Genomic DNA, 24,803 nt, shown 5'->3' with positions numbered 1-24,803 from the left:
GAAGATGCGAGCGTTTACTGTCGGTGCGCTGATTCTGCAGGACTCTGGGTTCGCGTCCGTACGAGATAAAATTCAAGTCATGGGAGGACAGTCCTCTGATATACATCGCGTCAAGTACAAGGAGAGGCAGTTCTAGAGTTCATGGGCAGCCAAAGCTTCGATTTGTATCAGACGCTCTTTGCTTTTCGAACGAGGTTCAATATCACACTTGAACACTTTCGGCATCCTGGTTGAATTATCAGTCAAAGTCTTGGAAGGACGAGCGTGCGTGAGAGCCTCAACTCACCTAATAACAGTGTTCAGATATTCAACTGGCTGGTCGTCCCCTGGAGGCTTTGAAATTTGCATGGTGTGTAAAATACAGGTTATCACTATGTAGACTGTGGATCGTGCCATGTGCATTCCGGGACAGATTCTGCGAAACCATCAATTGGTACGTCACTTCAGATACAAGAAAAAAAGGAAATAGCGCTTACCGACGACCGTAACCAAACGCAACGTCGAATGGATCAAGAACATTGGTATCAAGTACTCCAGACGGCGTGAGGAACCTCTCAGGAATGAATTCTGTTGGATTCGGGAATGTCTTTACATCATGAAGGAATATCCTGCACGAGGCAGAAAAAACAATGGATCAAAAACTCAAGGATGGAAATCTTCCGAAGATTCCTCACCAGCTGTTGGGTATCATTATAGAGCCTTTGGGGATGAAGTAGCCCTCGAAGATATCATCTTCAGTCGAACGATGTGGAAGGGCTGATAGTAAATGAGTTGACCGCGTCGAACGGATTTCTTTCCTGATCACCAACCAATGGGGGAAATGGGCTGCCACCTAAAAACCTCTCTGATCAAAGCATTTACATATGGTAGATTCGAGGCATCGCTGAAATCAGGCAGACGATCAGGACCGATAACCCTGTCGAGTTCTTCTTGGGCTTTTATTTGGGTGGAAGGGAAATGTTTCATTGCTAATATAAAAGTAAGCAAGGCGCATAATATTGTGTCAGTTCCACCTAGGAGTGGCAAATGAGCTGAGTGTAGAAATATGGATAGGTCTTGTATACACACCACCATAAAAGGTAGCTGCGGTGTCTTTGATTAACTCTTCCATGTCAAGACGTTCTTCCACTGTTTTGGAATTAAGATTCTCAAGGCAAGTTGCCGCATAACTGATTGATGCGATGCCTTTTTCCTACAACCACGTATAGCAATCAATCCCAGATGTTTGATTGGGTACACACCATATTCAGTTTCGTTGCCTGAAAAGGTGCTTCCTTAAATTCCTCAGTAGCTTTGCGCCATTCTTTCGCATCCCTCTTGAACTTTGCTCCAGGGAACCAATCGGGGATATACTTCAGCCATGGGATCATATCCACCAGATACTTTCCTGGTGTAGATGCATCGTTCAGGAGACCAATTGCTCGTTGAGCCAATTTGATGTATGGATCATCTACTTGGTTAACTTGTATACCATAACCGAGCGCTATGACAATGCCTCCAGTAAAGCTGAACGAAAACGATTACTCGAGAGAACTGCATTACAACAGAAATAACATACTGCCGAAGAGTTTGCACAAAGTTTTGTTGTGAGTCGCATAATCGCGAGAGCAGATGACGGACTTTTGCTCTTTGCTGAGGTTGATATGCATCTGCTCTAGAAGTCGGAAAGAAGCGTTGAAACAAACTACGGCGTCGTCGCCAATCACGTCCGTAGGGCATGGTAGCAAACATGAAGCTCCAACCCATCAACTCAGATACCATGACTCTTTGGGGCCTTTGCGAGGATATTCATATTAAGAATAAGCGCTTCAGCAATGGACTCATTGCGACATACCTGCTGGAATATATTGAAGACTTTTTGTCCAAGAGTTCATTGATGACGCGAAGAGAATTCAAAATGACAATGTTCGTCCCGAAGACGTTCACGTATAAAAGTTCACTCTCTAGAAAATGATTATTATTGATGAGGACGAGCGGAAGTCATTCACTGCCTACTATATTTTTTTGCCCATTCAGTGAATGTCAGATAACTATTCTTCGAGGGCATATCGAGTAGATTTCCGATAACGGGATAACCTGGAGGGCCAGGTGGACGTGGTAGAGAATTTCTCGTTGTTAGGTAGCGATAAAGTATAACAAGTGTCAATAGGATCGCATAGAAGTCGAGTTGAAGCATCTGAGATGAACGGTGAAAAACAGGAAGAGTGTTACCACCCGCATTGTGATTAAGTGTTAAATACCTGGGCTAGAAAGTTCGAACTCAAACTTGGGAGTCAAGTTGATCTGGGGACTTTATTCCGGGATAACCCGGAAATAACGAGGTCGGAGACATTTCTGAAATGTTGGATGTGCGAGAAATCAAATGCTCACCCCCAATACTATAAGTTCCAGCTCCAATCCCAGAGGGGCGGCTGAGAAAGTGAAATCAGTGATTGTCAAGGTTGAATGTGTGACAAGCGTACCCACACAGCCCATAGGGGACTAGAACGGGATCAAAGTAAACAAAGTTTCTCATCCATGAGGCTGAGAGAAGATTGGCGTGAGTACCATCTACCATTACAAGCATATTCAGGGTCAGAATTGACTCTTTATCTTTCCATACACGGGTGGAGTGAACATGTCCGCAAACCGTAGACTCCATGCGATGAGTATTAACGTCCTAAAAAAGGAGATCGACACCACGACATGATTATTGGAGGACTTCACGCATTTAGGGATTATCGCTATCTCCAAGAGGATATTGCAGAAATGCCGGTAGCGTTGTTATCCGTACGGCACTTTGACGGCACTGGCGGCCGGAGCTTGGTGCGCCGAATTCTTAGCAGAGCCATCAAAACCGGCCCATTTGCCGGCGGCTCAAGTTCTCAACCGGTGATGGTTCTCCCTCGAACTGCTCTGGAAAACTCAAAGGATCTTTACGAGACAGATTACGCCTTCTAAACAGCCGATAAAGTGATTCCTTGCCGATGTATTACGTAAGTCTAAGCGGAGGCGCTAGAGCGCTTGATTGTGTCGCATCAGCTTCTGTTCCCGCACTATACTTAGTATATATTCAATGACGATACGATCAAGTGAAAACGTGCATTGTCAAAATTTTAGACCGCGTCGAAGCGAACTTCCACCCGGATTGAAAAAAATCAATTCAGGCTATTGAAGATCACGGCAAAGATGCAAAGAAAGAAGGCAGCAACTGCTGTAAGAGGGGAGGAGGAGGTGAGAGGAGGGCCGATGCTCCGAAGCTGATGCTGCGTCACGGTAGCTGCTACCGGGTAGCATGCTGAATTTAGCGACTCATGACATTGACATTTTGATTGGGTAGACTTGTAAGTCACGCCACCAAAACGTTGTATTTAGCTTTTGGCCCTTTCCCGGTAGTTCGATCATGCAGGCCTCTTGCATCCCTGCGGACGACAGGGAGGAAAGTCCACAAGTAAACATGAAAATAATTAGGAATGTGCCCCGGGCCCGTATGACAAAATTGAGCCGTATGGTGATATTAAAGTGTAATGCCATGTCGACATCTTACACTGGAACCCTGATCACATCACACTGCTAAATTGCACGCTCAAATGTCTGTAATATTATGTTGAAGTCCCTTCTGATGCAATGAGGCCATTCATTGGCTCATCTGACTTACCCTTGGCCCACGCTGCCTGACATTCCCGGGTGCCGGTGCCATCCTGGTCATTATTTAAGTCATTCAACAAATTTCAACGTGTCCGGAATTATAGAAGGTTCAAAGTATACGACCCTTCGTTTATTATTAACAGGCCACAAGTCTAGAACAACAGGGCAAATCAATTTGAGGTTAAATGTTACTGTCAGATTAGTGTCAGCATGCCAACCTGCGTTGTGTCATGTATAGGTCATGTTCAATATTTCCCTGTTCAAATAATAGTCGCCGGGGGCTTTATAATCGGTGTGCAAAAATTAAGGCCTGATCTCTCCCGATTCTCACCATCAGGTCTATCTTCAACCATGGGATTTTCTGATCGTGAAGCCCGACTACCGGCGCTCATGGTTGCATCCTTTTTATATGGCCTCAACTTGATTACCTTCTTTATAATTCTTCAGCGACTTTTCGGCGGGACAGGTGGCAGAAGATGTAGTCGAGGAATTCATTTTCCTATGACGATGGTCGTAATCCTACTCTTCATCGCCTCCTCAGTACATCTGGCATTGCAGCTCGCTCTTGTTATGCGGGGTTACGTATATTTTTCGCAGTCTCGTGGAGATGACTTTCAGATGGAACGAAGAAAGTTTATCATTTCCCAAGTATGTTCCCTTACTTTGTTTGCCTAGTTGGCAGTGCTGATCTGGCTGTACTAGGCATCCCTGATGATCTTCGAAACGATTATTGCTGATGGTGTCTTGGTAAGGTTTCGAGGGAATGCCCTGGAGTAATCTGACAACTGGGCTCCAGATCTTTAGGTGCTGGACCATCTGGAATAAGATGCTTCTTGCTATCATCCTACCTCTGGTTCTTTGGGTGGGCTGTCTGAGTTCTAGCGTCTATGCTATCTACAGGTTATGTACTCGGACTCTCTTTCCTCAGCCGACAGCAATAGGTCCTGCGGAAAAGCTTTATTCAGCCTTCGTGACGTACTGGACTTGCACCATTATCCTGAATATTTATTGTACAGGTAAGCCACTTGTTTCTTTTTGAAAAGTACAGCATTTGATGCCATAAATAATTCTTTAGGGATGATTGTGGGGAGAATTTGTTCTGTGCAACAGGGTTGGAGACCACCCACCATATGTTCTTTACAGGATCTACCGCAACGAAGCCGACTGCATCTTGCCAAACGTATAGTCATCGAGTCGGCTATGATGTATACCGTGGCATCTTTATGTGCCTTTATCACCCACGTTTGCGAGAGTCCCGCACTTGATATCACATATCTAGCCGTACGTCACCCGAATTTAGGATGGGTCACTTTCTGAACATGTTAGATAGGAGGCCCAAATTATCTCTATCGCCTTCAACTTAATACTTATCAGACGTTCGCCTTCCGAGCAGGATCGTCAAAGCAAATTATGCGCCAGATGTTTCACTCCGAAGGCGAACCGCTCGATAGTCAACGCCGCCATAGGAACAATAAGCTCGGGTTGATATATCGTAATTCGACCCCAAATGTGCGTTGCCGAGCGCCGGTAGTGGGATAATAGATCCAGGAAAGAGCGGATACCATATACCGAATTTTAGCTCTGCCCGACTCCATAGGTATATTGTATTATTAAATCAGAACCGTTGTAGTTCGGTGATGGTAGCTTTCGGTGAGTGAGCTTCTGGCCTCAATACACTCCTTTTTATTGATATCACCACTACGTTCATCAAGTTAATGTAATGGTTCATGGAGGTATAATGGTGAAGAAACGAAATAAAACACAATTCGCTGTAACATATTCAAATTCTTTCTCTTCTCTTCGGGTAGTGGGTTGGTTGAATGGTTCCTTTCGGTTCAGCGTTATCTATGCTTGTGGCTTCTTCTAGGTTTCCCTCGTTTCGTTTCGAGTCTTTATATTACATACATCGGCAAGTCTCATAATGATATGCCTATCTTTAGCCCTGCATTGCAGTGTCAAGCTTCTGAGCATTGAACTTGAAACCTCTTGGAAGCGAACCATATCCAGTAACTAACTTGCCGGCTGACTGTTGTCGACTCGACGGTTTTGGCATATTAAATCAAGTTTTTAAATCCTGCTCAAATCAGTTTGCCCCACATGTACAGTTTCCATGCGACCTTGACAGTCGGCAGAACTGAGAATAAACCGTGAGGAAAACGCGAACCCCCGTGATCAGCACGTGATCAGGACGCGATTTTACCTTTCGGCTAATTTGGGCACTGACCAACTCAACCAGACTCCACCAAAATGAAGAAAAAGTATGTCATTATTACCCGGCGGGAACAACATCATTGACTTATGTTTATCAGGAACCCGTTGGACTTCCCAGCTGAAATCTGGATCCAAATATTCAATCTCGCTGCAGATGATGACTTAATCTTTCAATATGGCCTCGAAACCTCATTCTCCTTCCATGCCTGGTGGAAAACCTTGAGCGGAAGTTGGCAATTGCGCTCGCCTCCTGATGCTCTGAATTACATTCAGAAGCGTAGCTATTTCACTAAAAAGGTAAGCACTCTTACTTTTGGATCGCATGAAACTCTTTAAGCCATAGATTTGGGCAGGCTATAGTAGCAACCTGTCATAAATGGAGAGGTATTGGGCTAGAAATTCTCTTCCGCTACCTCTTCTTCGACCATCCATCTAAGCTTCTTGCGCTATGTCGAGTTCTGGAATCTCGATCGTCTGTCTCCACTACGATATCATCTTCCCTCGGTTGGTGGACGCGCCGTATCCACTTGGCAAATCGTGATTATCATGGGGGCATCACTATGCTTGACCTACAAAAGGCCCTCTTACTGGTCATGAGGCATTGTCCTAATCTTGAAATATTCGTCGTCGATTGGCCCATGGGAAGCACATTCGGCCCCGTTGCGGATTCTCTCGCTTATCACGCAGCCAAGTCATTACGAACTATCCACTGGCAAGTTCCCAGCGACTCCGACACGCTTGCCAAAGTCATTTGGGCGCTTGATTCGTTACCATATATCGTGGCAGCGCACATTCACTTCACCTCTCTCCCTAGTGATGAAGACGAAGACGGGTCCGATTTTGGCTCCGTTAGACTTGGCATGGCGTCTAACGTGCAACTCAACCTCCGTTATCTTCAGCAGTTATCTCTGAAAGGGAACTTTCAGGAACTACTAGAACAAGCCACGGGCTGGTCACTCCGTGCACTGCAAAGTGTATCGTTTGACTACGGTAACAGGCGCGAAGAACTCCCCAATATATTGGCATTCGTTCAACAACATGGATCCCCACTTCGCTTCCTCGATATCAAATGCATTCCCATGCTTGACGTTTCTAGGATTCTTGATGCCTGTCCCAACCTCAATTCATTCGCATTCAACCCAGACTGGCGAATCATGCCCAATGATGGTGTAATGTCTGAACTAGTGCGCGTCCCCCATTTCAACATTACGACTATCGGTCTACATGGCCTATATTATGCTTTTGGCGTGGGCCACGGTGCCGCTCATGCACAGGGTGCACCTATCACGGCACAAATTATCCAGAAGTCGAACGATATGAACGTTGCCGCTTTAAACAAACTGAACTTTCCCAAATTGGAATGTGTTCGAGTTTTGAGCTCAGTAGTGTTAGGGGACCTTGAGAAGGCGAACGGTCCATCGAACGATGGAGCACAGCGATATGATAGATGGTGGAACACACTCAGCCGAGCTGGGATTCGGTTGGAAGACTGTACCGGAGCTCCTCTTGGCACACTGCCTCAGGAAGATGCAGGGTTTAACTATGACGATGAAGAGGAAAGTGAGGACGAGGAGTGGGAGCAAGGCGTCTACGATTCTGACTCCAATTCGGGCTCAGATACGGATGATGACGCTGCATATCAGTCCGCTGAGGAGACTTTCACAAGACACGATGAAGAAGAAGATGAGCTCGAAGTAGAGGATGAGTTAGATCCAGGGAAGAAACACGCCACTGAGCTACGGCGACTGCTAGATGAATGCCGAAGGATGGAGCAATCCCGGGAACCTCTGCCATATACCTCTATGATGGGCATAACCCCTGGTGCTTCCATGTTCTCTGGCGAAGTAGATTACGGGACGATCTATCAGAGCTTGACAAGCAATGGTAATGTCACTTCCACTTCGAACAACGATATAACACCAACTATCACACAATCAGACACTACCTTCGGCCATCGCCCTCATCAAAGCGGAAGGCGGCCACGCGTGAGTTTCGGTATTAGCGACGAGCCTCCAGAATCAGATGCACCGGAAGCACCTTCGATATCAAGAACTATGTCTCGCCGTTCATCTGGACGATATGCACCTGAGTCGCGTCAACCATCCTCAGATCATGCGTCCCAAACCCATCCACCATCCTCACATTTCGACTATACACCTTCCGACGCAGGTACCCTTGTTGGTCTACCGGAAGCCTCCCCCGCATTTTCCACTGCCGCTACTCTAGTTCCCGATGATGATAGTGATGACGGTTATGATTATGATGATGACGAAGACTATGATGACGACGAAGAGGGGGAGGAAGATAGACACCCTGTAGCTACGCTGCGGCAACTTTTAGAAGAATGCAGAGCAATGCGAGAAGCTGCTGAGGAGCCTATGTTTAACCCTATGATGTTTAGTATTGGGGGCCTCGGTGCGGGTATGACGGGTCCGATGTCGGGAGCAGGGTTCTATGGGGGAGGTTTTCAGAACCCGGCCGCGGCATCTGGTAGCAGCTATTACCCAACCTCGACCTACGCCAACGGTGGAAGTTGAGGTTCTTTTGTTATCCCTGTGTTCGTGCTATACAGCTACATATACAGAAGTTAAAAATACATGTTGGCATCAGATTTATCGGCCTCGGAAGCCGCGACACAGCCACTACTCATCTTGGTCTTACTCCGGTCACCGATTCTCCCCGCCCGGTCAAAATCAAGTGTCATAATGAATAGGTGTGTTGCCACTTAGTATCAAGTCCCAGCCAGATTTGATTATGGTACTGTTCTAGAGGTCCGATTATCCTTGTGAGTAGCGAGAAAAGGCCAGAACTTTGGAGTGCGCAATCCTGATATGAATTACCGTAAGACCATAGACGAAGTAGAAGTGAGCTGAACTTTCCTCTCTTGTTGAAACTTCTCTAATCAGGATCAGTATCTTTTAGATCAACTTGTGCGTGCTACGTTCCATCAAGAATTGGCCTATGATCTCATGAGGAGACCTCTCAGCCTCCACCTTCCGCAGATGACGAGGAGCTGCACAAGACACTTAGAAGGCGCTTACAAGATCTTCTAACAGAACTTCGGTCAGGCGCAGAAGGCGTCGCTCGAGCTTAGCTTAAAGTAATTTGCAATTCTGTGCGTCTTTCGGCGTTGTTGTCTACAGTATTCCGAATGTGACTCCATAACGTCGATGAGAGACTACGAAATGTGCGACTATTTTCCTGCTTTCTTTGCCGCTACTCGTAACCTGGTAATCTGCTTCTTCCACCCAAAGCATAGGTTACAAGCTGATCAAAATCAATGGTTAGATGACCGTCCATGGAAAGAGGATGAAGGACAAACTGGCTGAACCATGCTTTTTGCATTGGTAAATACCATCCTTGTTTTGAGACACATTGGGAGGTTCAATAGGGTCACGGTTGGTAGGATCGAACTTATACGCAATTGGTGAGAGGGGGCGCTATAGGGTAACGGATGTACTAACTCCGTAAAAAGCATCATTATCTTCCCTTCCGTCATAACCACAAGGCTCGCACTGTTGGTGGTTTAAGCGAAGTTTCTCACAATGTAATCCAAATTAACACACCACTTCTTTGTAGTGCTCGCAGAAGAGAGCGTCGTTTATGTCGACAGTGTTCGCCATTATCAGATCCTAGAATGGCAGAGAAGAGGAATTGTTGGAGATGGGACTCTCGGACATCCGTTTATATATGTGGGAAGACACATACTGACGTTCGTGGTCAGCTGGCTTGGATTCCCCGGTCACGTTTACGAAGCTTTTGGTCTCATGGGGTCATGCGGTATGATTTAGAAGTTGGTAGTATGGAAGGGTGAGCCACGTGTTATTCATACGCTGCTTAACCAAAGACCTGACTATGCCCGTTGATGTTAATCTACAGAGGTATGATAACGTATATCTAACGACATCAATTGGTTCAATGACTTACACTTTGTCCTGGCAAGTCCAAATTTATGTTCAGTAAGGCGAACTGCTTAGGCATAGTGGGCAGCGACTTACCAGTGATGTTTTTTGCATCTTTCGACACTAAATATGAAACAAGGGCCGCTACCTCTTCCCCCGAGACAACACTCTGGTACAAAGCATCGGTACCGCCCCACTTTTTGGTATCTTGCACATATTGGTCCACTTGGTGGTGTAGATGAGCTTTATTTTGGAAGTGCGCTAAATATATTCGACCTACTCAAGGGTGTGTTCACAAATCCTGGAATATCATTAAGTATCGGGTGTGACTGGACGAAACGACAAACTGGCCTGGAGCATAAGCGTTAACCGTAATGCCATATTTCCCCAGTTCTATCGCTTTATACCCTGAGGTAGCGCAATGTCGACTATTGAAAGGGATTGCTCACCCGCGGATTCTGTGAGGGAGCGGACAACAAATTTTGTTGCGCTGTAAATGGATAACAGGGGTCTTCCTATCTCAAAATCTGAGCAGGATCTCGAAGAGAGTTCTGTTTGACAGAGATAAACCTTGCTTTCCTGCAAGAGAGCATGCACCGATGATTCTTCCTCCTCTTCCTTGTTTAATCATTTGTTTTGCTGCATGCTTATAGCACAAATAAACTCCCTTTCCGTTCACATCAAAGGACCGATCCCAATCTTCGGAAGTACCTGCCATTATCGATTAGAATCCTAACCATAAGTAATCATTGATATTGACTGACTCTCTAGAAATGGTCTTGGAATACATATACCTGCGTTTGCGACCATCTAGCATTCCCTGCTTCATGCCGCGCGCACTTAGATAGTACCGCTTTAGACATACCACATCTAGTCCTTCAAATATCTCCTCGACTTTTTCAATCATATGCATGACTTGATCTTCCTTCGTGACGTCGGCAATGCATTCAAGAACTCTCCTTCCCAATTTCATAATCTCCTCCGCCACAGAACCAAGGTTCTCTTTTTCCACTGGAAGGTCATTGAGCACGATATCATATCCATCTACTGCAAGCCTTAAGGCGATTGCACGCCCGATACCACGCGAAGCACCTGTTACGAGAGCAATGCCGTAGGACATTCGCTTGAGAAGAGATGCGCGCTAGGAATTCTTGGATGGTTGTTGTGGACGACAAAATGGAAAATTCTCATTTTCCAGTGAGCTAGGAGTCATGTATCATTAATCATTGGACAGGCTTCGATGCCGATCGTCGGTAAAACGTCTTATTGACGAATGAGAGTCACAAGGGAATTACAATCGGTAGTATGAGATCATTTAGGGGCATGCAGCTCACAAGGCAGAGATGTACAAGTAGGGTTCTGATTGGCAGTGTTCCTTGAAAATGCTCAAATAGGTTTCGTCCGGAACTAGTGAAACTGCGAGTGAGGTTCTTCATCATTTGGGCTCTTCCCGATCAATCGAAATAGCGACCACCGTTGATATTGACCTGTAATTTAGTTTGAGTAAGCGCGGATCACGAGTATATGGAAATCACTCAAACGCTTTGTCCTGGAGAAATTGCATCAGTCACAGTTCTAGCGTGAGGTGCTCTGATCCTTACCAGTGACGTATCGCGCTTCCTTGGAGACTAGATACGAGACTAACGCAGCAATTTCTTCAGGAGTTCCCACTTCTCCTTTCAACGCATCTAACTGCTCTAAGTGCGCAAGGTCTTTCCTGAGGGTCGTAACTTCGATGAGTACCTAGCATTGAGCCATCCATCACTTATGCTAAGATGAGAGGAAAACTCACGCATCGATGTTTCGATGATGCCTGCGATGACACAGCGTGAACCACATGACAATGGTTCAACTATAGAACTTCGAACGTACCAGGTGCGTATGCATTGACCGTAATGCCATGCGGTTGCAGTGCTATAGCTATATAATTTATAAGCCAATGAATTTCTCCAAGGAAAAGATGGAAACATTCACTTACCCGCGCTCTGAGTCAATGACCTCACAGTGAATTTCGTAGCGCTATACACCGTCAATGAATCGAAGCCTGAGTTCGGTTGTTCGTGAATTTGCGTATGAATGTACATAAAATGCTCACCATGTTTTCCTGCTTGCGAACATGCCCCAATAATTCTACCACCTCTTCCTTGCTTGATCATTTGTTGAGCAGCATATTTGTAGCACAAAAATACGCCTTTGCCATTGATGTTGAATCCTCTGTCCCAGTCATCCAAAGTGGCTATGATAACGTGATTTAGATGCATGGAGAACGCATTGACAATTCTTACTCTCGAGGAATGGCTTCGCAATACAGATACCTGCATTCGCTATCATCTATGACAGCCGAGCGAGTTCTCGCCGTTAATGATGCGATTGTTCAAAGAGGTTGCTAGGACTCTCTTACCACATCCAGTCCCCCTAGATTCTTGGTGGCGTTGTCGACCATGGTTTTCACTTGTCCTTCGTTGGAAACATCTGCGATGCATTCGACAGTCTCCCTTCCCATCTTCTTGATTTCTTCCCGAACATCATCAAGGCCCTCACTCCGACGGATATCGTTCAAGGCAAGATTGTATCCGTCTTTGGCGAGACGAAGAGCGATGGCTCTACCAATTCCTCTTCCTGCTCCTGTAACGAGTGCAACAGCGTTGAGAGTCATATCGTACGGATGAAGCTTAGAGGCTCCTTTGCCAACTCACTCTATTTGAGCTGGACAGTTTGACGTCTCCGGGAAGAGAAGCAACTTACGTGGCACAGAAGATCAGTCCCGACCGCATGAATTCTCCTCGTGACTGTACCGTACTGTGCGGGCCACGGGGTCAGCCTGGACCGCAATAATTCGCTTCGTGATTATACAGTCTCGTAAGGTAGGTGAACTAGTGTCATCCAATAACCTGTAAAGTGAGACTTGAAGTCATTCAGACTCAATAGAGGAAACTTACACACATATAGCTGGACGCATGGAGAAGATTATCTCCACCGAATCGCTGAGCCAGAATTGAACAGAGAGGCTAAGATGTAATTATGGATCATTCCCATCATTCCAACTTGACTGCTGAAATGAAAGGAACCACGTGGTTATAAATCGGTGCGTCCGATGTCGTGTGAGATCCCAGATCGCTTCCAGCCCGGTGTCAACAAATGGGCCCGCAACTCGGCACTCAATACTCTTGGGTTCTTCAACAGATCCAAATGATTTTTGCCAACCGATTAGAATTCTATTGCATTCACAAGCGAAGGTCAGAATAACCTATCAGGTGCCTAGTTTCGATATATGAGGATATGATTGAATTCCTCGCCGCAGTAGCGCTGCAGTTTACTCGAAGATAACAACCCGCAGCATCGGCTACCAAGAAATGCCGGGACCGTAGAAAGTTAGCTCTTGTCAATGATCATGACAGCTGACCTTCACGAAAGCCTGGCCGATTTCGACGGGATGATGGTACTCAGGAAACCTAATTTTATGCCTGTTAAAAGTAGTGGCGCACGAGACTTATGCCAACGCCTGTCAAAATGCGTCTCAATAGACGGCTTTGCAGTTCTTCTACCTTTTAAATTCATAAGCTAGGTTGCGCAAATTCTTATCTTCCATTCCACAGCGCCACTTACGACTAAGCTGGTCCGGGTCAAGAATATTCCACATTATAAACTGACGTTGTCAACGTTAAGGCCAAAGTGATACCGCAGTATGAAGCCACCTCCTCGCTCGTTCTTCTTGACTTGGCCTGTTAATGATCCCTTGCCTTACCTTCGGGATGCCTCGTCTTGAAGACGCCACGGGTAACAACCTGCTCAATTATTGCTTGAGCATTTTCCAGAGCCTCTTCATCAGTTACGTTGGGTAACCGCCTACGCCCTGAGAGACGCCACAGATCAATAATAGAACGGAATGATGGAAAGTGGCGACTGTCACCTGCGATTGCCCAGTTTCTGGTACTCGGTATCCTTAGCATCTCGCATTCAATTTCCCATCCGCAATGCAAGCTAAGAGTTGACAACCATATTCGGTATATCGAATACGAACTTGTATGACTACCATCTCCTCCAAGATTCAGCCCCTCGACGAATTGAAGGTCTAAGCCTGTCTCACGGTGAATTCTGCTTTCAGGTGCGAGAGGAGATTGAGTGTCAACGGGCGAGATGGGGATAGGAAAAAAGGAGGCTGATGAGCGTTCAAACTTGGCATCAAATGACCATGCGCAGCATGGTATCGAGAGATAACCAGAAGCCTTATGAAGTGTCGCAAGCACTGGCACCCAAGGTGTCAATTCGTCCGCGTGATTGCCGATAATGAAAACTCCAGAACGTATAAATGAGCAGGACGACTTGGAAGTAGGATCGAAAGCATAAACATGTAGCTGTTCTCTTGTAGTATCGGGGTATTGTGCCCAAGACGCCCGTGCACGAACATCAATGCCTTTTCCTTGATAACCTTCAGCAGTCAAAATATGAGTGAGTAGGCCATTACCGCATCTAGCGTGAACTCATCAGAAGACGGATAGGAAAGGACACTTTATTCACTTACCCAAAATCGAGGAAACCACCGGGAGGACGGGGCCAGGTGAACCACGGACAGTCCGGCTCACTACCCTCGGGATTCATGTGATCTTGATGCGTATATGTCTCCTTCCAAAAGAGCATCAAAAATGTTGCAATGCCGATATCCTCAAATACGTGCTTCAGCGGATCAGTGACTTCCTGCCATGTATCCACGAGATGTTTATGTCGTTCTCGCATGACGAGATACAAATCTTGGTATTCCTCCCGAGGAACCAGATGATCATGCACGACGCGTTTCTTGTAATTGACCATTGCACCCCATCCGTATCGATGTAAGGTTTCGAGTAGCGCAAGACAGGTGCGGTAAAGGCGTGAATTAGAATCTATGGGAGTTCCAGGTAAGGGTAGAACTTCAATTCTGAGAGTTGACGGGCGATCCGCGATACATAGATATCGGAAGGCGATGTGAAACACAGCAGGATGGTAGTAGGGTAGCTGAGAACCAGGAGGGATAATCGGAGTCAAAACTAGTGTATCCGGCATGTCGTTTGGCTCCGAGATCATCCTAGAGTAGAATGTACAATACTGCTCTAGTCCACCGTCGCGGCCAGGTCTCCTGGGAAGCAGCCTTCGATGGATGTAATTCACCTTTGAGAAACCCCGAAAATCGGGTGTTTCGGGAGGAAAGATACTTCTAGACTCGGACAAAACTTCTGAACGCAGTATCAGAGTCGAATTGTATTCAGGATGGTGCACTAGCTGCGATATAGCAGATTCAAACTGCAAAAGTTGTGTCACGGCTTCTGTGGTCTCCTGGAAGAATAGAAGCGAGACAGTACAAGTTCGATTGGAAAGTCGGCTGAGCACGTTAATACTGGTTGAAAACAATCGGTACCGGTTTCTAGAGGAGATATTTTAACCTCTTCGGCGTCAAAGACGTTGGGCGAAAATTTTGCTCGAGGTTGACTAATGGACATGGCTCGAATATAAGAATGCTATGATAGATCAGCTTTTGTCTAATATCTTTATACAATCAACTTACATATCAGCGATCCGTAGTATTCGTGATGGTTGGAGCAGAATTACAACTGCAGAATGTGTTCTGTCATCTCAAAAGTTACGTAATCTAATATCACCAATCGTGCTTAACTTACTAAGTGCTAAGTCACTTTCGGACATTTGACGACAGAGCTCTTAGTACGGGGTCAATTCTTCAGTCGACCGTAACGGCGATTTTTTTCGCAAAGGAGTGAATAGACGGACATGCAGCGTTGCTCCATAAGGAAATGCTTTATGTTAACTGCTAATATAAGTCATACATATTTTGACCCGTTGACCGTATACGGAGCGAAGAAGCTATGTCTTGGTCACATCGATTACTCTGCGCCAGGTGTATTCTCGGTGGAAACGGTATCGGAAAGTTCTTTTCTTTAAATCGAGCCTTGAGCTTGAGCTTGAGATACTATACGGTTCGCTGGCAGATGTTCCTGCCAGTGGTCCGTTTTAGTATGACCTATGTCGAAGTCGCACAGGGAACATTGAATAAACAATTAATATTTACATAGGCACTCATCATTCTCCCGTAAGAGACGTATGGTCAATGTTTTCCTACATTGGAAACCTGCGTTTTCGTCCGAACAGTCGCCATGCTAGTCATACATTTGTAGGAGAAAATTCACATAAACCAGATACAGGCCCGGGAGCATAATGACTTTTGTGATTTCGGGGTAGGTCTGCGCGGGAAAATTGAACCGTGAACGTTCAGCGCACATAATATCTGTGATCTCGATCAGTAGTTCGGTCATGATTAGAAGGCCGGTCACACTCCACGGTATGACCGAACTACTGATCACTGATCATGATAGTACCTCGCGAGGTGCTCTGAACGGTATGCGGATTATGTTTCTGCCCGAGATTAACGTTTAATTGGCACAGAGTAAATTGGCGTAATTGGCCAAGGTGCTCTCTACCAGCGACGGTGATGAGTTCAATCATAGCAAGCTTGGCTAACATTCGGATGTCAGGTACAATGGCCGACAAGGGATTAAGTGTGTGGCTTGTTACGCACGTCCTGCCACCCTGTGACCGTTCTCCTTGACATACCTTAGATCATGTTCCGTTCTGACACGTGAATGTATATATACCTGCGCAACCTGTTGTCTGGAGCCCACAACTGGAGGATAAATATTATTGATTTACTGTACATATGGTAAATATATGTTTCTTCAAGTTCGACTAAGATGCCCATCAGTGTAGGATCATACATCCTCAAGGAAACAATTCCTAAGCCTCGATCAGCATGCAAAATCTGTTTCTCTCGGCGAGCATGCCCATAAGTGGTATGTGGCTTCATCTATTGTAATAATGGATGGCGTAATATTTGTTCTCTTATTCAGCTTCGGTCACCCTCGTTTTCTGAATAATACTCCTAGCAACCACACTTCATATTACACAATACATTTCGTAAAACTTCATCTCATGCCATGAATTCTCGAGTGATGAAGGCCCAGAAGGCAGTGGGATTTCGAATTTTGCCACATATCGGCATGTCGGAGTATGAACATCTTTGATTACATCATCAACGTGTCAAACGGTCCACGCGACGCGTCGAATTGTTAATCAATAACCACACTAGCCCTATCCTGATACACCGCTCAGTTTCTCATTCATTGCGCCTATTCTATGTAATAGGTCTTGCTATAATACCCATTATCAATCCGAACGGAAATGGTAACTGGATCGTGACGGACAATTGGACTAGCGGATCTAGCCTGTCAGCACCATTAGGCTTGCGAGTTCAAAGCTTAAAACGCTTAGATAAAACGCGGAAACTCATACGGATTTTTTCTCGGACCTAGGTAGCGGCCGAGAGGACGATGAAAAGGAGATTAATAATCCCATTAACAATGGACGCCTTTCTCCGCTTTCGGAAAAGATGTCCCACAAGAAACCACACAATACCACGGCTTCGCTTAATTATCGACGGCGGGGTATAAAGCAGGGATCAAGCAGGGATCAGTGTATCCACTAGAACACGCGTCAGTGGCTCATCTTCCAGAATACCTCCTTCTGACAGTCCGGTTCACAGACGCTCATGTGCTTCCCGAGCAAACGGCAGAAAAATAACTTCGCTGATAAGTCGACAGATCCTAAATCGGTATCCGACACGAATACAAAAGGCGAGGCGAAGGCTACGGAGCCTGTCCAAGCCCCAGAACCCATTCAAGCCCCAGAGCCAACTTCTTCAGACCCCGTTTCGACATTTACACTTCATTCATCGACGACAATGCCTCGTGTTGCCATCGTCATCTATTCTATGTACGGCCACATCGCCACAAGTATGTTAGCACCAACCATGCGTTTCCAGTACGATGTTGATCATTTGTAGTGGCTGAGGCCGTCAAGGCTGGCATCGTCAAGGCTGGTGGCAAAGTCGACATCTACCAGTATGTGAAAGATTAAATGACCCTCGAGTACAATGTTAACAATATTCCTAGGGTTCCTGAAACACTCTCCAATGAAATCCTTGTCAAGATGAAAGCACCCGCCAAACCCAGCTATCCCGTTATCCAACCCGAAGGTCTTACGGAGTATGATGCTTTCCTATTCGGCATCCCGACTCGTTATGGTACCATGCCTGCTCAATGGAAGGTGAGGGTGCTTCTTTGAAAACATTTCGAAAGTCTCTGACCTACTTACTACCTGTAGGCCTTCTGGGATGCTACTGGTGGCCTTTGGGCGGCTGGTAAACTAGCCGGAAAATACGCTGGTATCTTCGTATCTACTGGTACCCAAAATGGAGGCCAGGAAACCACTGCCCTGACTACCTTGACCACTCTCACTCATCACGGCATTATCTTTGTCCCCTTCGGTTACTCTCATGCTTTCGCGGAATTCTCCAGCTTTGAGACCGTCCGTGGTGGTGAGTTCTTATTTGTTCATACTTAGCCTATGAGTTCCTGAGTTATATCGCCTTCAGGTTCACCGTGGGGCGCTGGAACCTATGCTGGTCATGATGGCAGCCGATCGCCCGTTCCACTTGAGCTCACTATAGCCGAAAAGCATGGCAAATCTTTCTGGGAGATTGTCTCCAAAGTCAACTTCTGATACGGAATTTTTGTTATCAACGATACTTCCTGTAACGACCATAATTTTTGTATCCATATTTGCTACAAAGAAGACTTAACCTCTTTCTGAGTTCAAAATCGTGTTCATTCCAAGTTTTGCTTTCGTGAACGCTGTCAATGTTCCAAAAATAGTACGGATTAAGTACGGCTGGAAGCAGCTAACATGATTATAGTTTTATACCTGGGGTAACTAAAATTGAAGGGTTGCGGCGCTTTAACAGACCTTGTTAGACCCCAGCTTTATTTTAAAGAGAAGCTCGTCTCCTGCACATGAAGAATGAAGGCCGAGAATGTGGAGCTCACTAATGGCAAGTTAATAAGAAGGTGGTTTGTGATAACATAGAACTTCATTTGGGTCATTCTACCCAGGTCATGCGTGGTCTAGAAAGGCCGAGCTCGATACAAAAAAATTATGGCCCCGGTGTTTTTATCCGACAGGATGGAGTAAGAAGATATGGAATCGGTACTATGTAAAATGATGTCCGGTCGATATGTCTTTGAGCCCTTTTCCCAACCTGACTTGAAGGATAGGCGATTCGGGGCGAAACGATAGAACTACAATCCTTTCGTTTTAACCATGATCATTATAATTATGATTTATCTAAATATATCTCATCTGGTAAACCTTTATTCCGCAAGTTGATCGATTCGCCTTTGATTTCGCCCGTGGGATTTATTTTCTTTGTCGTGCAATATCTCAAGTCCGCATAGCGATCGCCACGGGTGCTGCCCGAGGAGTCGGCTGAAGTCGGTCGACCCATGGCCCATCGCTTAGCCGATGAGGGTCTGGACGTCGCGATCAATGATCTCGAAGTCAACAGAACTTCTTTGCAGGAAACTCAGGGCATTATCTTTGCCAAAGGACGTAAGTCCATTATACACCGGGAATGTCTCCGATGAAATCGTGTTGAATTTTATGGTAGATCCGGTCGTGGAATCACTTGGTGGCTTGGACGTGGTGAGTTGTGGGAAGTCGTGGGAGTTCATTCAACTTTACAAAACATTTAAGTTGAGACCGCATTGCTCAACCCTACTTGCGAACGCTGGAATCTGTTTCGGAAAGCTAATCTTGGATAGTAAGTATCTTCCATTGATCGCATTTTCGGCATACTTTGCTAATGATCATTTGTAAAGCCACTGTGGAGAATTGGACCGGTATATTTACCGCGAATATTCGGAGCATGCTTTCGTCATATAATATGCCGCACAGCAGATGATCAAGCAGGGGTGAGGCGGGAGGATTATCGGTGCCTCGTCCAACGCTGGAAAACATGGTACATGAGCGCTCTTCATTCTCGAACGAGTTGCTACCTTGAGCAGAATTCGATAGTGATGCCATTTTTGGGATTGTCTTTTCGAGGTCTCTTCGAAATACCTAGGTTGGTGCCCTCAGGTTCGGAGTGAGTCGACTGCCTTCCTGCGAACCCGGAACTCTCGTCGGAAATAGGCTCCTCCCCCATTATACGGGACCAAGTCCAAACTTACCAGTTTAGAACTATGTGATGAATAAGAGAAGAATTTTCAGTGGTTGATCCCAAATATTCTAATTCGAGAACATAAGCATTCCTAACATATCCGAGTCTGGAAAAGAAGGCGAAGTTTATCCGAATTTGTTATCGCCAGTCAATCATCATTGCAATAGCTCCCCTTTTCACCTGAACATCCGACCCTCAAGCCGTCTATCACCATGGTACTACAGGTTGCTCTCGTTACAGGTGCAGCCAGAGGAATAGGAGAAGCGATCGCTCGTCGACTCGCTAAAGATGGATATGATCTCGCAATTAACGACCTACCGTCGCAAACCCCTGGCTTGGAGAAGTTACAAGAGGAGATAATTTCAATGGGGCGACGTTCTTATATTTGCATTGCTGATGTTTCCAAGGAGAATGAAGTTAAAAACATGATTGATAACACTGTCGAAGCTTTAGGTGGTTTGCATGTGGTGAGCCGCTGCCGAATTGAACTGTGCTAACTCATGCCGGATGACGTTGATGCGGATATGTAGATGATAGCCAATGCGGGAATTGGGCGAATTTCTCCAGGACCATGTAAGTATAACAGCACTGAATATTGAAGGGTTTACCGACAAGCCTTGATCCAATTTGGGTTAACAGTGGGGACTCTCGAGAGTTGGGACCTGACGATGGCAACTAATGCTCGTGGAGTTTTTCTGTGTTACAAATACGCAGCGGAAGTCATGATCAAACAAGGCCAAGGTGGAAGAATCATAGGAGCCTCATCCGTAGCAGGAAAACAAAGTAAATCGACTCTACTAACTGGTAGCAATTGATTGGATTAAAATCCGATTAATATCCGTACTTAGGTCTAGAATCTCATACTGCAGCCTACGCTGCTTCGAAGTTCGCCATCAGAGGGTTGACTCAAGCCGCTGGTCAGTCAGTTTTCTTTGTCTGTAACTCTTGAGCATTGTGTCAGATGTAATTTCAGCACGGGAATTGGGGAAATATAATATTACTGTCAATACGTATGCGCCAGGTTTGTAACACGATTTAGACTATTGTCACTTACTCACGGTGAGCAGGACCCATTGATACACCGATGTGTAAGATTTTTACCTGAAAACCGTAAATGAATCTCACTGAAACTTTCCAAGCAAAAACCTTTGGCCTGAGCGACGCCGAGATTAGTGCTGTTAAGGAGAAAGTGAGTTCTACAGTGTTCTTTTGTTTGCGTGTATCTTTCTTACACTTGACTCCCTCTTTTTTCTTAGGAAAGGAAAATGACAGTTCTAGGACGCATTGGGACAGCAGATGAAGTTGCTGGCGTTGTTTCGTTCTTGGTTTCTTCGGATGCTTCATACGTCACAGGACAAACGGTACATTTCCCACTTTGTTGAAAGTTAATTCCACATGGCTGACAACGTTGATCATAACATCTTATAGATGTCCGTCAATGGTGGCATGCTTCTTGACTGATTACGTTCTGTCAAAATCAATTTGTATCGGCGTGTATGATATTGTATACTTATGGAACACGAAGAAAAAGAATTGCAGATGCTTTCGAGTCTTTGGACGGAAAACTTCGGCGCCGGAAGACTGATTTGTCTCCAGGAAGTGAAGTTATGAAGCAACGCGTGACGGAAATACAAGTGGCGGTTGCCAAGAGAAGCTTTGAGCTGCTGGTTTATTCGCATGCAGATTGAGACCCGTAGGCGGGGAAAGACCAGGAAAAAGAAGATGGATATTACCATGTGCGGCAATGAATGATGTCAGTTGGAGGAAGCCCACTGCCGAATGTCAAGTCGATTACTTACTTTTGCTACCTGATCTCACGGTGGTCTGACTATCAATCACTGATACCATGATATTTGGAGTAAGAATGGGACACAATTTCCCCTCTGGTTGTACTGCTTCGAAAGTCGCACTGATAAGCCGACCGTTGACAAGTTACTAGAGAATAGTATGCTCCATTTCGCCACTGCTCGGACCATATCACATGGAGAGTTCATTTCTTTTGACTTTCAAATGAATTGCTGTCGTTTAAAGGTATGTAAGGCCCATACGGAACTTATGAATTGGAACGTGACTGGTAACTGAAAAAACTTCCTAGTCAAGCCTAAATCTTTGAGTATATGGAGAATCCAGATACTAAGAACTTGCCAAAGAACGAAAGCGCCGTCTGTCACCGAGCTTGGTCCCTTGGCCTTCTGAGCCCTTCATATTGTGTACATTTTCAATCACATGATATATAGGAAAAAGTACGACGGTCGTGGGAAGCTCTGGGAAACTCGGTGGTGCTCTTTGTCCTTCGCGATACATAAGTATGCGACAGGAAGTCCAATTCTGGATCCCGACAACATACTTACAATCGCCGCTACAGCCGACCAAGGAACTTGATCCTGTCAGCGCCGGTCGTCAAGCTTCAAGTGTCAAAAAGTCTTCGGCTCCACCAAAGAAAACCAAAAATCGGCTAACCGTTGGAGCGTCATCCATATGGTCGACCATGTATGTCAAATAAGTTTTTTCCAAGACACGCCACAGAGTTGGCGCATGTATATATACAAGTAAAGGTGTGAATTATATGGTACATGGTAACATACATAGTATTACATGACAGAGAATTTCCGTTCAGTTTGAGATCTTAACGACCGAAGTCCAGCCATCTCTATATCACTAAATTGTGTCCGAACTCCATTTTCATCTATCATCACTTGAATTGAATGGATTTCTGGTTCTTCCAAAGATTGGTTTGCTTCGCGAACGTTTAGGATGACTCGGTTTGCAAGGACGCAAGACATGGCGACGGTGAATCCGATGGGAATTTCGAGTAGGGTTTGCTTTATGAAATTGTAAACTCCTCGAGATTATTTTGATGTATATTCTCACTTACTCGTGCAAGGATCCAGAGCAAGAGGCAAGCGAGGTATGCAGAGGCGATGCTGTAAATCACACTCATTAAAAAAAAACTCTAAAGAGGAAAAATGGTATCAAGAGACTTACATTATGAAGTACAAAACCGAATCTCGAATGAGGATGGAGAGAAGTCTACTACCAGAGTGAAGCATTGTTGCACCAGCCTTGAACGATTGATAACCTTTGTACACAGCCATACCACATAGGAGACTTTCGAAAACCAGCAACGGTACCCAGAACAGAAAGAAATTCGGTGAAATATTCTGGGGAACACAAAAAGCGTCCTCGATACCATCGAAAGAAAAACGTGTTGCGCTAACTATAGAGTTTAAATATTTCATCCTGTTTCAGTTACGTGGAGAGAAAACGCACTTGACATGTCTGCTAACACTTTTCCCATTACGACCGCTGATAAACCGCTTGATAGCAAGAACATTGAGACCATCAAGGCCAATATTCTGTTATTCAGAGAATATAGAGCATAAAGGCGTGTCTGAAGAATGACTGGCGAAACGCGTTGATATGGTATTGAATAAAAAAATTGATACGGACTTACCCTCAGCCAGCATGCACGCAATTAGACCCGTCCATCCTTTCCAACGAACGAAATGACGACCTTTATCGAGGTTAGACTGCTATTGCATTTTCCGTGACGCTTGTTAATGACTTACAGCTGGAAAAAAGCCGTTTAGCAAACATATACGAACAAAAAGGGGGATGATTGGCTTACAACTGATAAATTCAGATGCCAGTGACGATAAGTATATGGACATAATCGACTATGATGAGCTTACATTGTCCGTCAAATTTTGAGAAAAAAGAGCTGTGACATCGTCAGTTACATTGAAAAGCTAAACAAATGATGTATCTCTGACCGTAGGTGTTGAAGCTGAAGGACAACCACAAGATTAGATACGATGGAACTGTAGTATGAAAGTGTTACTCACAAGACACTGATCAAGGGATAATATCGATTCTGGTCTGCTTCGTCTCAGCTTGTTAATTGCTTGAAAACGGGTACTCACAAGAATAAACATAATTTTCCCAAAAGACCATGTTTTTTTCTAATAAGAAGGAATAAGCCTGAAGCCTGATGGGATGAATGCTTCAGGCCGTACCCAGATAAACTCCACCTTGCGAATAGTCAGCCCAGGCATATTATGCATGTCAAAGATACGCACCTCTAGACCTAAAGTGATCACTTCACAGCCGCCTTATCAGACTGCGTATTGACCCCCATAAGAAGCATGCTCACGATAGTCGAAAACAATGATACTAGAAGAGGCGACTATAACATCCAGTTAATTCATTTGCTGCGTCACAAAGCGAGAATTACGTACGGAAGGCATATCGGGTGGACTGTATATCTCCAAGCGCCTGATGTAGGACATTGAGGATTGAGGTCATTTGGGGGTTGTAGAGAGGAAAAGCGAAATCGTCGCCACGGAAAGAAGCATCCCAAGGTTACAATATCTCCTCACGACCCTTTTAACCCAGGCTACGGCGTCTAGATTTTCTTGGAAAGATCAAGGGGAGATCAAATGCTTGGTGGCCCACTTTTTGTGACGTCTCCTTATGGCGTTTTGTTCGGGTAATTTGATCAAAGCAGTTATTTCGACGTATTCAATTGGTCCCGAAAAGCTCATGGTGATGGAGAAAAATTGACGAAGAGCGACAATGCTTCCAAACCAGTTTTTATTTGTCAGTATAAATAGATAGGCCAGAATGTGGGCATTTAAAAATGCAAAATGAACCTCCACGACCTGTGGGGACATGATCGTCGGTCGGGTCCGCTCCACTGAGCCTTGTGCATTGGACTTTTTGTCCCCACGAGACGACATAGAAGTCGTGCACACGGCAATTCGCGGGCTTCTCCCTTTACATCGTGTAAAGGGATACCAAAAGTAGTTCAATTCGACTTCCATAAATTTGGTGGCCGAGCAGATAGGATCCGCTATACATCAGCCGATGGACGTAACTTCTATCAGGAGCGCTCAGCGCACCTCTCAGAAGAGCTCAAAAGATGATGAAAGGAGTCAAAGGACAGGCCCCGCCCATGAATGCAT

The 24,803-nt window shown here is 45.4% G+C and overlaps 10 protein-coding genes across 10 annotated transcripts; 4 read left to right on the top strand and 6 right to left on the bottom strand.

The window, feature by feature from the left end:
* Positions 1–54: 54 nt before the first annotated feature.
* Positions 55–2,104, bottom strand: AGABI2DRAFT_226079 (hypothetical protein). The gene is made up of 10 exons (XM_006463978.1): positions 1,996–2,104; positions 1,835–1,943; positions 1,559–1,774; positions 1,242–1,506; positions 1,069–1,192; positions 810–1,013; positions 675–756; positions 477–608; positions 287–415; positions 55–226 (listed from the first exon to the last, which is right to left on the bottom strand). Exons 1-10 carry the CDS (start codon positions 2,045–2,047, stop codon positions 133–135), a joined length of 1,407 nt encoding a protein of 468 aa, XP_006464041.1. The 5' UTR covers positions 2,048–2,104; the 3' UTR covers positions 55–132.
* A 2,030-nt stretch (positions 2,105–4,134) lies between these two features.
* On the top strand, positions 4,135–8,375 carry AGABI2DRAFT_145185 (hypothetical protein; the record flags this gene model as incomplete). Its single annotated transcript, XM_006463977.1, has 9 exons — positions 4,135–4,275; positions 4,330–4,374; positions 4,556–4,643; positions 4,703–4,908; positions 5,002–5,136; positions 5,247–5,277; positions 5,864–5,885; positions 5,937–6,135; positions 6,192–8,375. 9 exons carry the CDS (start codon positions 4,135–4,137, stop codon positions 8,373–8,375), a joined length of 3,051 nt encoding a protein of 1,016 aa, XP_006464040.1.
* A 152-nt stretch (positions 8,376–8,527) lies between these two features.
* Positions 8,528–9,514, bottom strand: AGABI2DRAFT_194640 (hypothetical protein). Its single transcript, XM_006463976.1, has 8 exons — positions 9,405–9,514; positions 9,303–9,353; positions 9,161–9,251; positions 8,825–9,105; positions 8,751–8,768; positions 8,685–8,702; positions 8,608–8,623; positions 8,528–8,551 (listed from the first exon to the last, which is right to left on the bottom strand). Exons 1-4 carry the CDS (start codon positions 9,459–9,461, stop codon positions 9,032–9,034), a joined length of 273 nt encoding a protein of 90 aa, XP_006464039.1. The 5' UTR covers positions 9,462–9,514; the 3' UTR covers positions 8,528–8,551; positions 8,608–8,623; positions 8,685–8,702; positions 8,751–8,768; positions 8,825–9,031.
* Positions 9,515–10,016: 502 nt separating this feature from the next.
* Positions 10,017–10,860, bottom strand: AGABI2DRAFT_153030 (hypothetical protein; the record flags this gene model as incomplete). The annotated part of the gene is made up of 6 exons (XM_006463975.1): positions 10,017–10,041; positions 10,088–10,139; positions 10,190–10,255; positions 10,338–10,451; positions 10,505–10,550; positions 10,606–10,860. The coding sequence occupies 6 exons, from the start codon at positions 10,858–10,860 to the stop codon at positions 10,017–10,019; spliced, it is 558 nt and encodes a 185-aa protein (XP_006464038.1).
* An 85-nt stretch (positions 10,861–10,945) lies between these two features.
* On the bottom strand, positions 10,946–12,416 carry AGABI2DRAFT_194639 (hypothetical protein). The gene is made up of 8 exons (XM_006463974.1): positions 12,142–12,416; positions 12,026–12,071; positions 11,836–11,976; positions 11,719–11,784; positions 11,613–11,660; positions 11,533–11,553; positions 11,341–11,470; positions 10,946–11,227 (listed from the first exon to the last, which is right to left on the bottom strand). Exons 1-8 carry the CDS (start codon positions 12,394–12,396, stop codon positions 11,176–11,178), a joined length of 759 nt encoding a protein of 252 aa, XP_006464037.1. The 5' UTR covers positions 12,397–12,416; the 3' UTR covers positions 10,946–11,175.
* A 1,049-nt stretch (positions 12,417–13,465) lies between these two features.
* On the bottom strand, positions 13,466–15,214 carry AGABI2DRAFT_209065 (hypothetical protein; the record flags this gene model as incomplete). Its single annotated transcript, XM_006463973.1, has 5 exons — positions 13,466–13,593; positions 13,651–13,822; positions 13,871–14,210; positions 14,263–15,017; positions 15,077–15,214. 5 exons carry the CDS (start codon positions 15,212–15,214, stop codon positions 13,466–13,468), a joined length of 1,533 nt encoding a protein of 510 aa, XP_006464036.1.
* A 1,675-nt stretch (positions 15,215–16,889) lies between these two features.
* On the top strand, positions 16,890–18,540 carry AGABI2DRAFT_194638 (hypothetical protein). Its single transcript, XM_006463972.1, has 7 exons — positions 16,890–17,010; positions 17,096–17,275; positions 17,326–17,575; positions 17,626–17,683; positions 17,735–17,888; positions 17,946–18,159; positions 18,217–18,540. The coding sequence occupies exons 3-7, from the start codon at positions 17,332–17,334 to the stop codon at positions 18,342–18,344; spliced, it is 798 nt and encodes a 265-aa protein (XP_006464035.1). The 5' UTR covers positions 16,890–17,010; positions 17,096–17,275; positions 17,326–17,331; the 3' UTR covers positions 18,345–18,540.
* A 515-nt stretch (positions 18,541–19,055) lies between these two features.
* AGABI2DRAFT_187426 (hypothetical protein) lies at positions 19,056–19,753 on the top strand. The gene is made up of 4 exons (XM_006463971.1): positions 19,056–19,229; positions 19,288–19,322; positions 19,374–19,440; positions 19,499–19,753. Exons 1-4 carry the CDS (start codon positions 19,124–19,126, stop codon positions 19,579–19,581), a joined length of 291 nt encoding a protein of 96 aa, XP_006464034.1. The 5' UTR covers positions 19,056–19,123; the 3' UTR covers positions 19,582–19,753.
* Positions 19,754–19,994: 241 nt separating this feature from the next.
* Positions 19,995–21,395, top strand: AGABI2DRAFT_194636 (hypothetical protein). Its single transcript, XM_006463970.1, has 9 exons — positions 19,995–20,306; positions 20,370–20,412; positions 20,479–20,622; positions 20,688–20,756; positions 20,813–20,860; positions 20,907–20,927; positions 20,979–21,028; positions 21,096–21,200; positions 21,268–21,395. The coding sequence occupies exons 1-9, from the start codon at positions 20,052–20,054 to the stop codon at positions 21,298–21,300; spliced, it is 768 nt and encodes a 255-aa protein (XP_006464033.1). The 5' UTR covers positions 19,995–20,051; the 3' UTR covers positions 21,301–21,395.
* Positions 21,396–22,430: 1,035 nt separating this feature from the next.
* Positions 22,431–24,144, bottom strand: AGABI2DRAFT_145182 (hypothetical protein; the record flags this gene model as incomplete). The annotated part of the gene is made up of 12 exons (XM_006463969.1): positions 22,431–22,661; positions 22,715–22,763; positions 22,825–23,056; positions 23,110–23,241; positions 23,294–23,369; positions 23,409–23,410; positions 23,532–23,560; positions 23,685–23,713; positions 23,763–23,801; positions 23,856–23,926; positions 23,993–24,025; positions 24,078–24,144. 12 exons carry the CDS (start codon positions 24,142–24,144, stop codon positions 22,431–22,433), a joined length of 990 nt encoding a protein of 329 aa, XP_006464032.1.
* Positions 24,145–24,803: the final 659 nt, after the last annotated feature.

This window comes from Agaricus bisporus, assembly GCF_000300575.1.
Source record: "Agaricus bisporus var. bisporus H97 unplaced genomic scaffold AGABI2scaffold_9, whole genome shotgun sequence".
Taxonomy (NCBI): Eukaryota; Fungi; Basidiomycota; class Agaricomycetes; order Agaricales; family Agaricaceae; genus Agaricus; species Agaricus bisporus.
The sequence above is the reverse complement of the archived record's forward strand: the minus strand, read 5'-3'. Positions and strand labels throughout refer to the sequence as shown.

Excerpts from the sequence above, each read along its gene's own strand:
- AGABI2DRAFT_194640 (XM_006463976.1), bottom strand. The coding sequence starts at position 9,461 with ATGGCGAACACTGTCGACATAAACGACGCTCTCTTCTGCGAGCACTAC. Across the intron at positions 9,252-9,302 it reads ATAATGATGCTTTTTACGGA|TTCGATCCTACCAACCGTGA; the intron begins GTTAGTACATCC and ends ATTGCGTATAAG. Across the intron at positions 9,106-9,160 it reads CAAAAAGCATGGTTCAGCCA|CTTGTAACCTATGCTTTGGG; the intron begins GTTTGTCCTTCA and ends GATTTTGATCAG.
- AGABI2DRAFT_194639 (XM_006463974.1), bottom strand. The coding sequence starts at position 12,396 with ATGACTCTCAACGCTGTTGCACTCGTTACAGGAGCAGGAAGAGGAATT. Across the intron at positions 12,072-12,141 it reads ATCTAGGGGGACTGGATGTG|ATGATAGCGAATGCAGGTAT; the intron begins GTAAGAGAGTCC and ends CGGCTGTCATAG. Across the intron at positions 11,554-11,612 it reads GGTCAATGCATACGCACCTG|GCATCATCGAAACATCGATG; the intron begins GTACGTTCGAAG and ends GTGTCATCGCAG.
- AGABI2DRAFT_226079 (XM_006463978.1), bottom strand. The coding sequence starts at position 2,047 with ATGCCCTCGAAGAATAGTTATCTGACATTCACTGAATGGGCAAAAAAA. Across the intron at positions 1,193-1,241 it reads AGGCAACGAAACTGAATATG|GAAAAAGGCATCGCATCAAT; the intron begins GTGTGTACCCAA and ends ACGTGGTTGTAG. Across the intron at positions 416-476 it reads GCGTTTGGTTACGGTCGTCG|AATCTGTCCCGGAATGCACA; the intron begins GTAAGCGCTATT and ends ATGGTTTCGCAG.
- AGABI2DRAFT_187426 (XM_006463971.1), top strand. The coding sequence starts at position 19,124 with ATGGCCCATCGCTTAGCCGATGAGGGTCTGGACGTCGCGATCAATGAT. Across the intron at positions 19,230-19,287 it reads CATTATCTTTGCCAAAGGAC|ATCCGGTCGTGGAATCACTT; the intron begins GTAAGTCCATTA and ends ATTTTATGGTAG. Across the intron at positions 19,323-19,373 it reads CACTTGGTGGCTTGGACGTG|TTGAGACCGCATTGCTCAAC; the intron begins GTGAGTTGTGGG and ends AAAACATTTAAG.
- AGABI2DRAFT_194638 (XM_006463972.1), top strand. The coding sequence starts at position 17,332 with ATGTGCTTCCCGAGCAAACGGCAGAAAAATAACTTCGCTGATAAGTCG. Across the intron at positions 17,684-17,734 it reads GGCAAAGTCGACATCTACCA|GGTTCCTGAAACACTCTCCA; the intron begins GTATGTGAAAGA and ends CAATATTCCTAG. Across the intron at positions 18,160-18,216 it reads CTTTGAGACCGTCCGTGGTG|GTTCACCGTGGGGCGCTGGA; the intron begins GTGAGTTCTTAT and ends TATCGCCTTCAG.
- AGABI2DRAFT_194636 (XM_006463970.1), top strand. The coding sequence starts at position 20,052 with ATGGTACTACAGGTTGCTCTCGTTACAGGTGCAGCCAGAGGAATAGGA. Across the intron at positions 20,413-20,478 it reads GCGAATTTCTCCAGGACCAT|TGGGGACTCTCGAGAGTTGG; the intron begins GTAAGTATAACA and ends TTGGGTTAACAG. Across the intron at positions 20,928-20,978 it reads ACCCATTGATACACCGATGT|CAAAAACCTTTGGCCTGAGC; the intron begins GTAAGATTTTTA and ends AAACTTTCCAAG.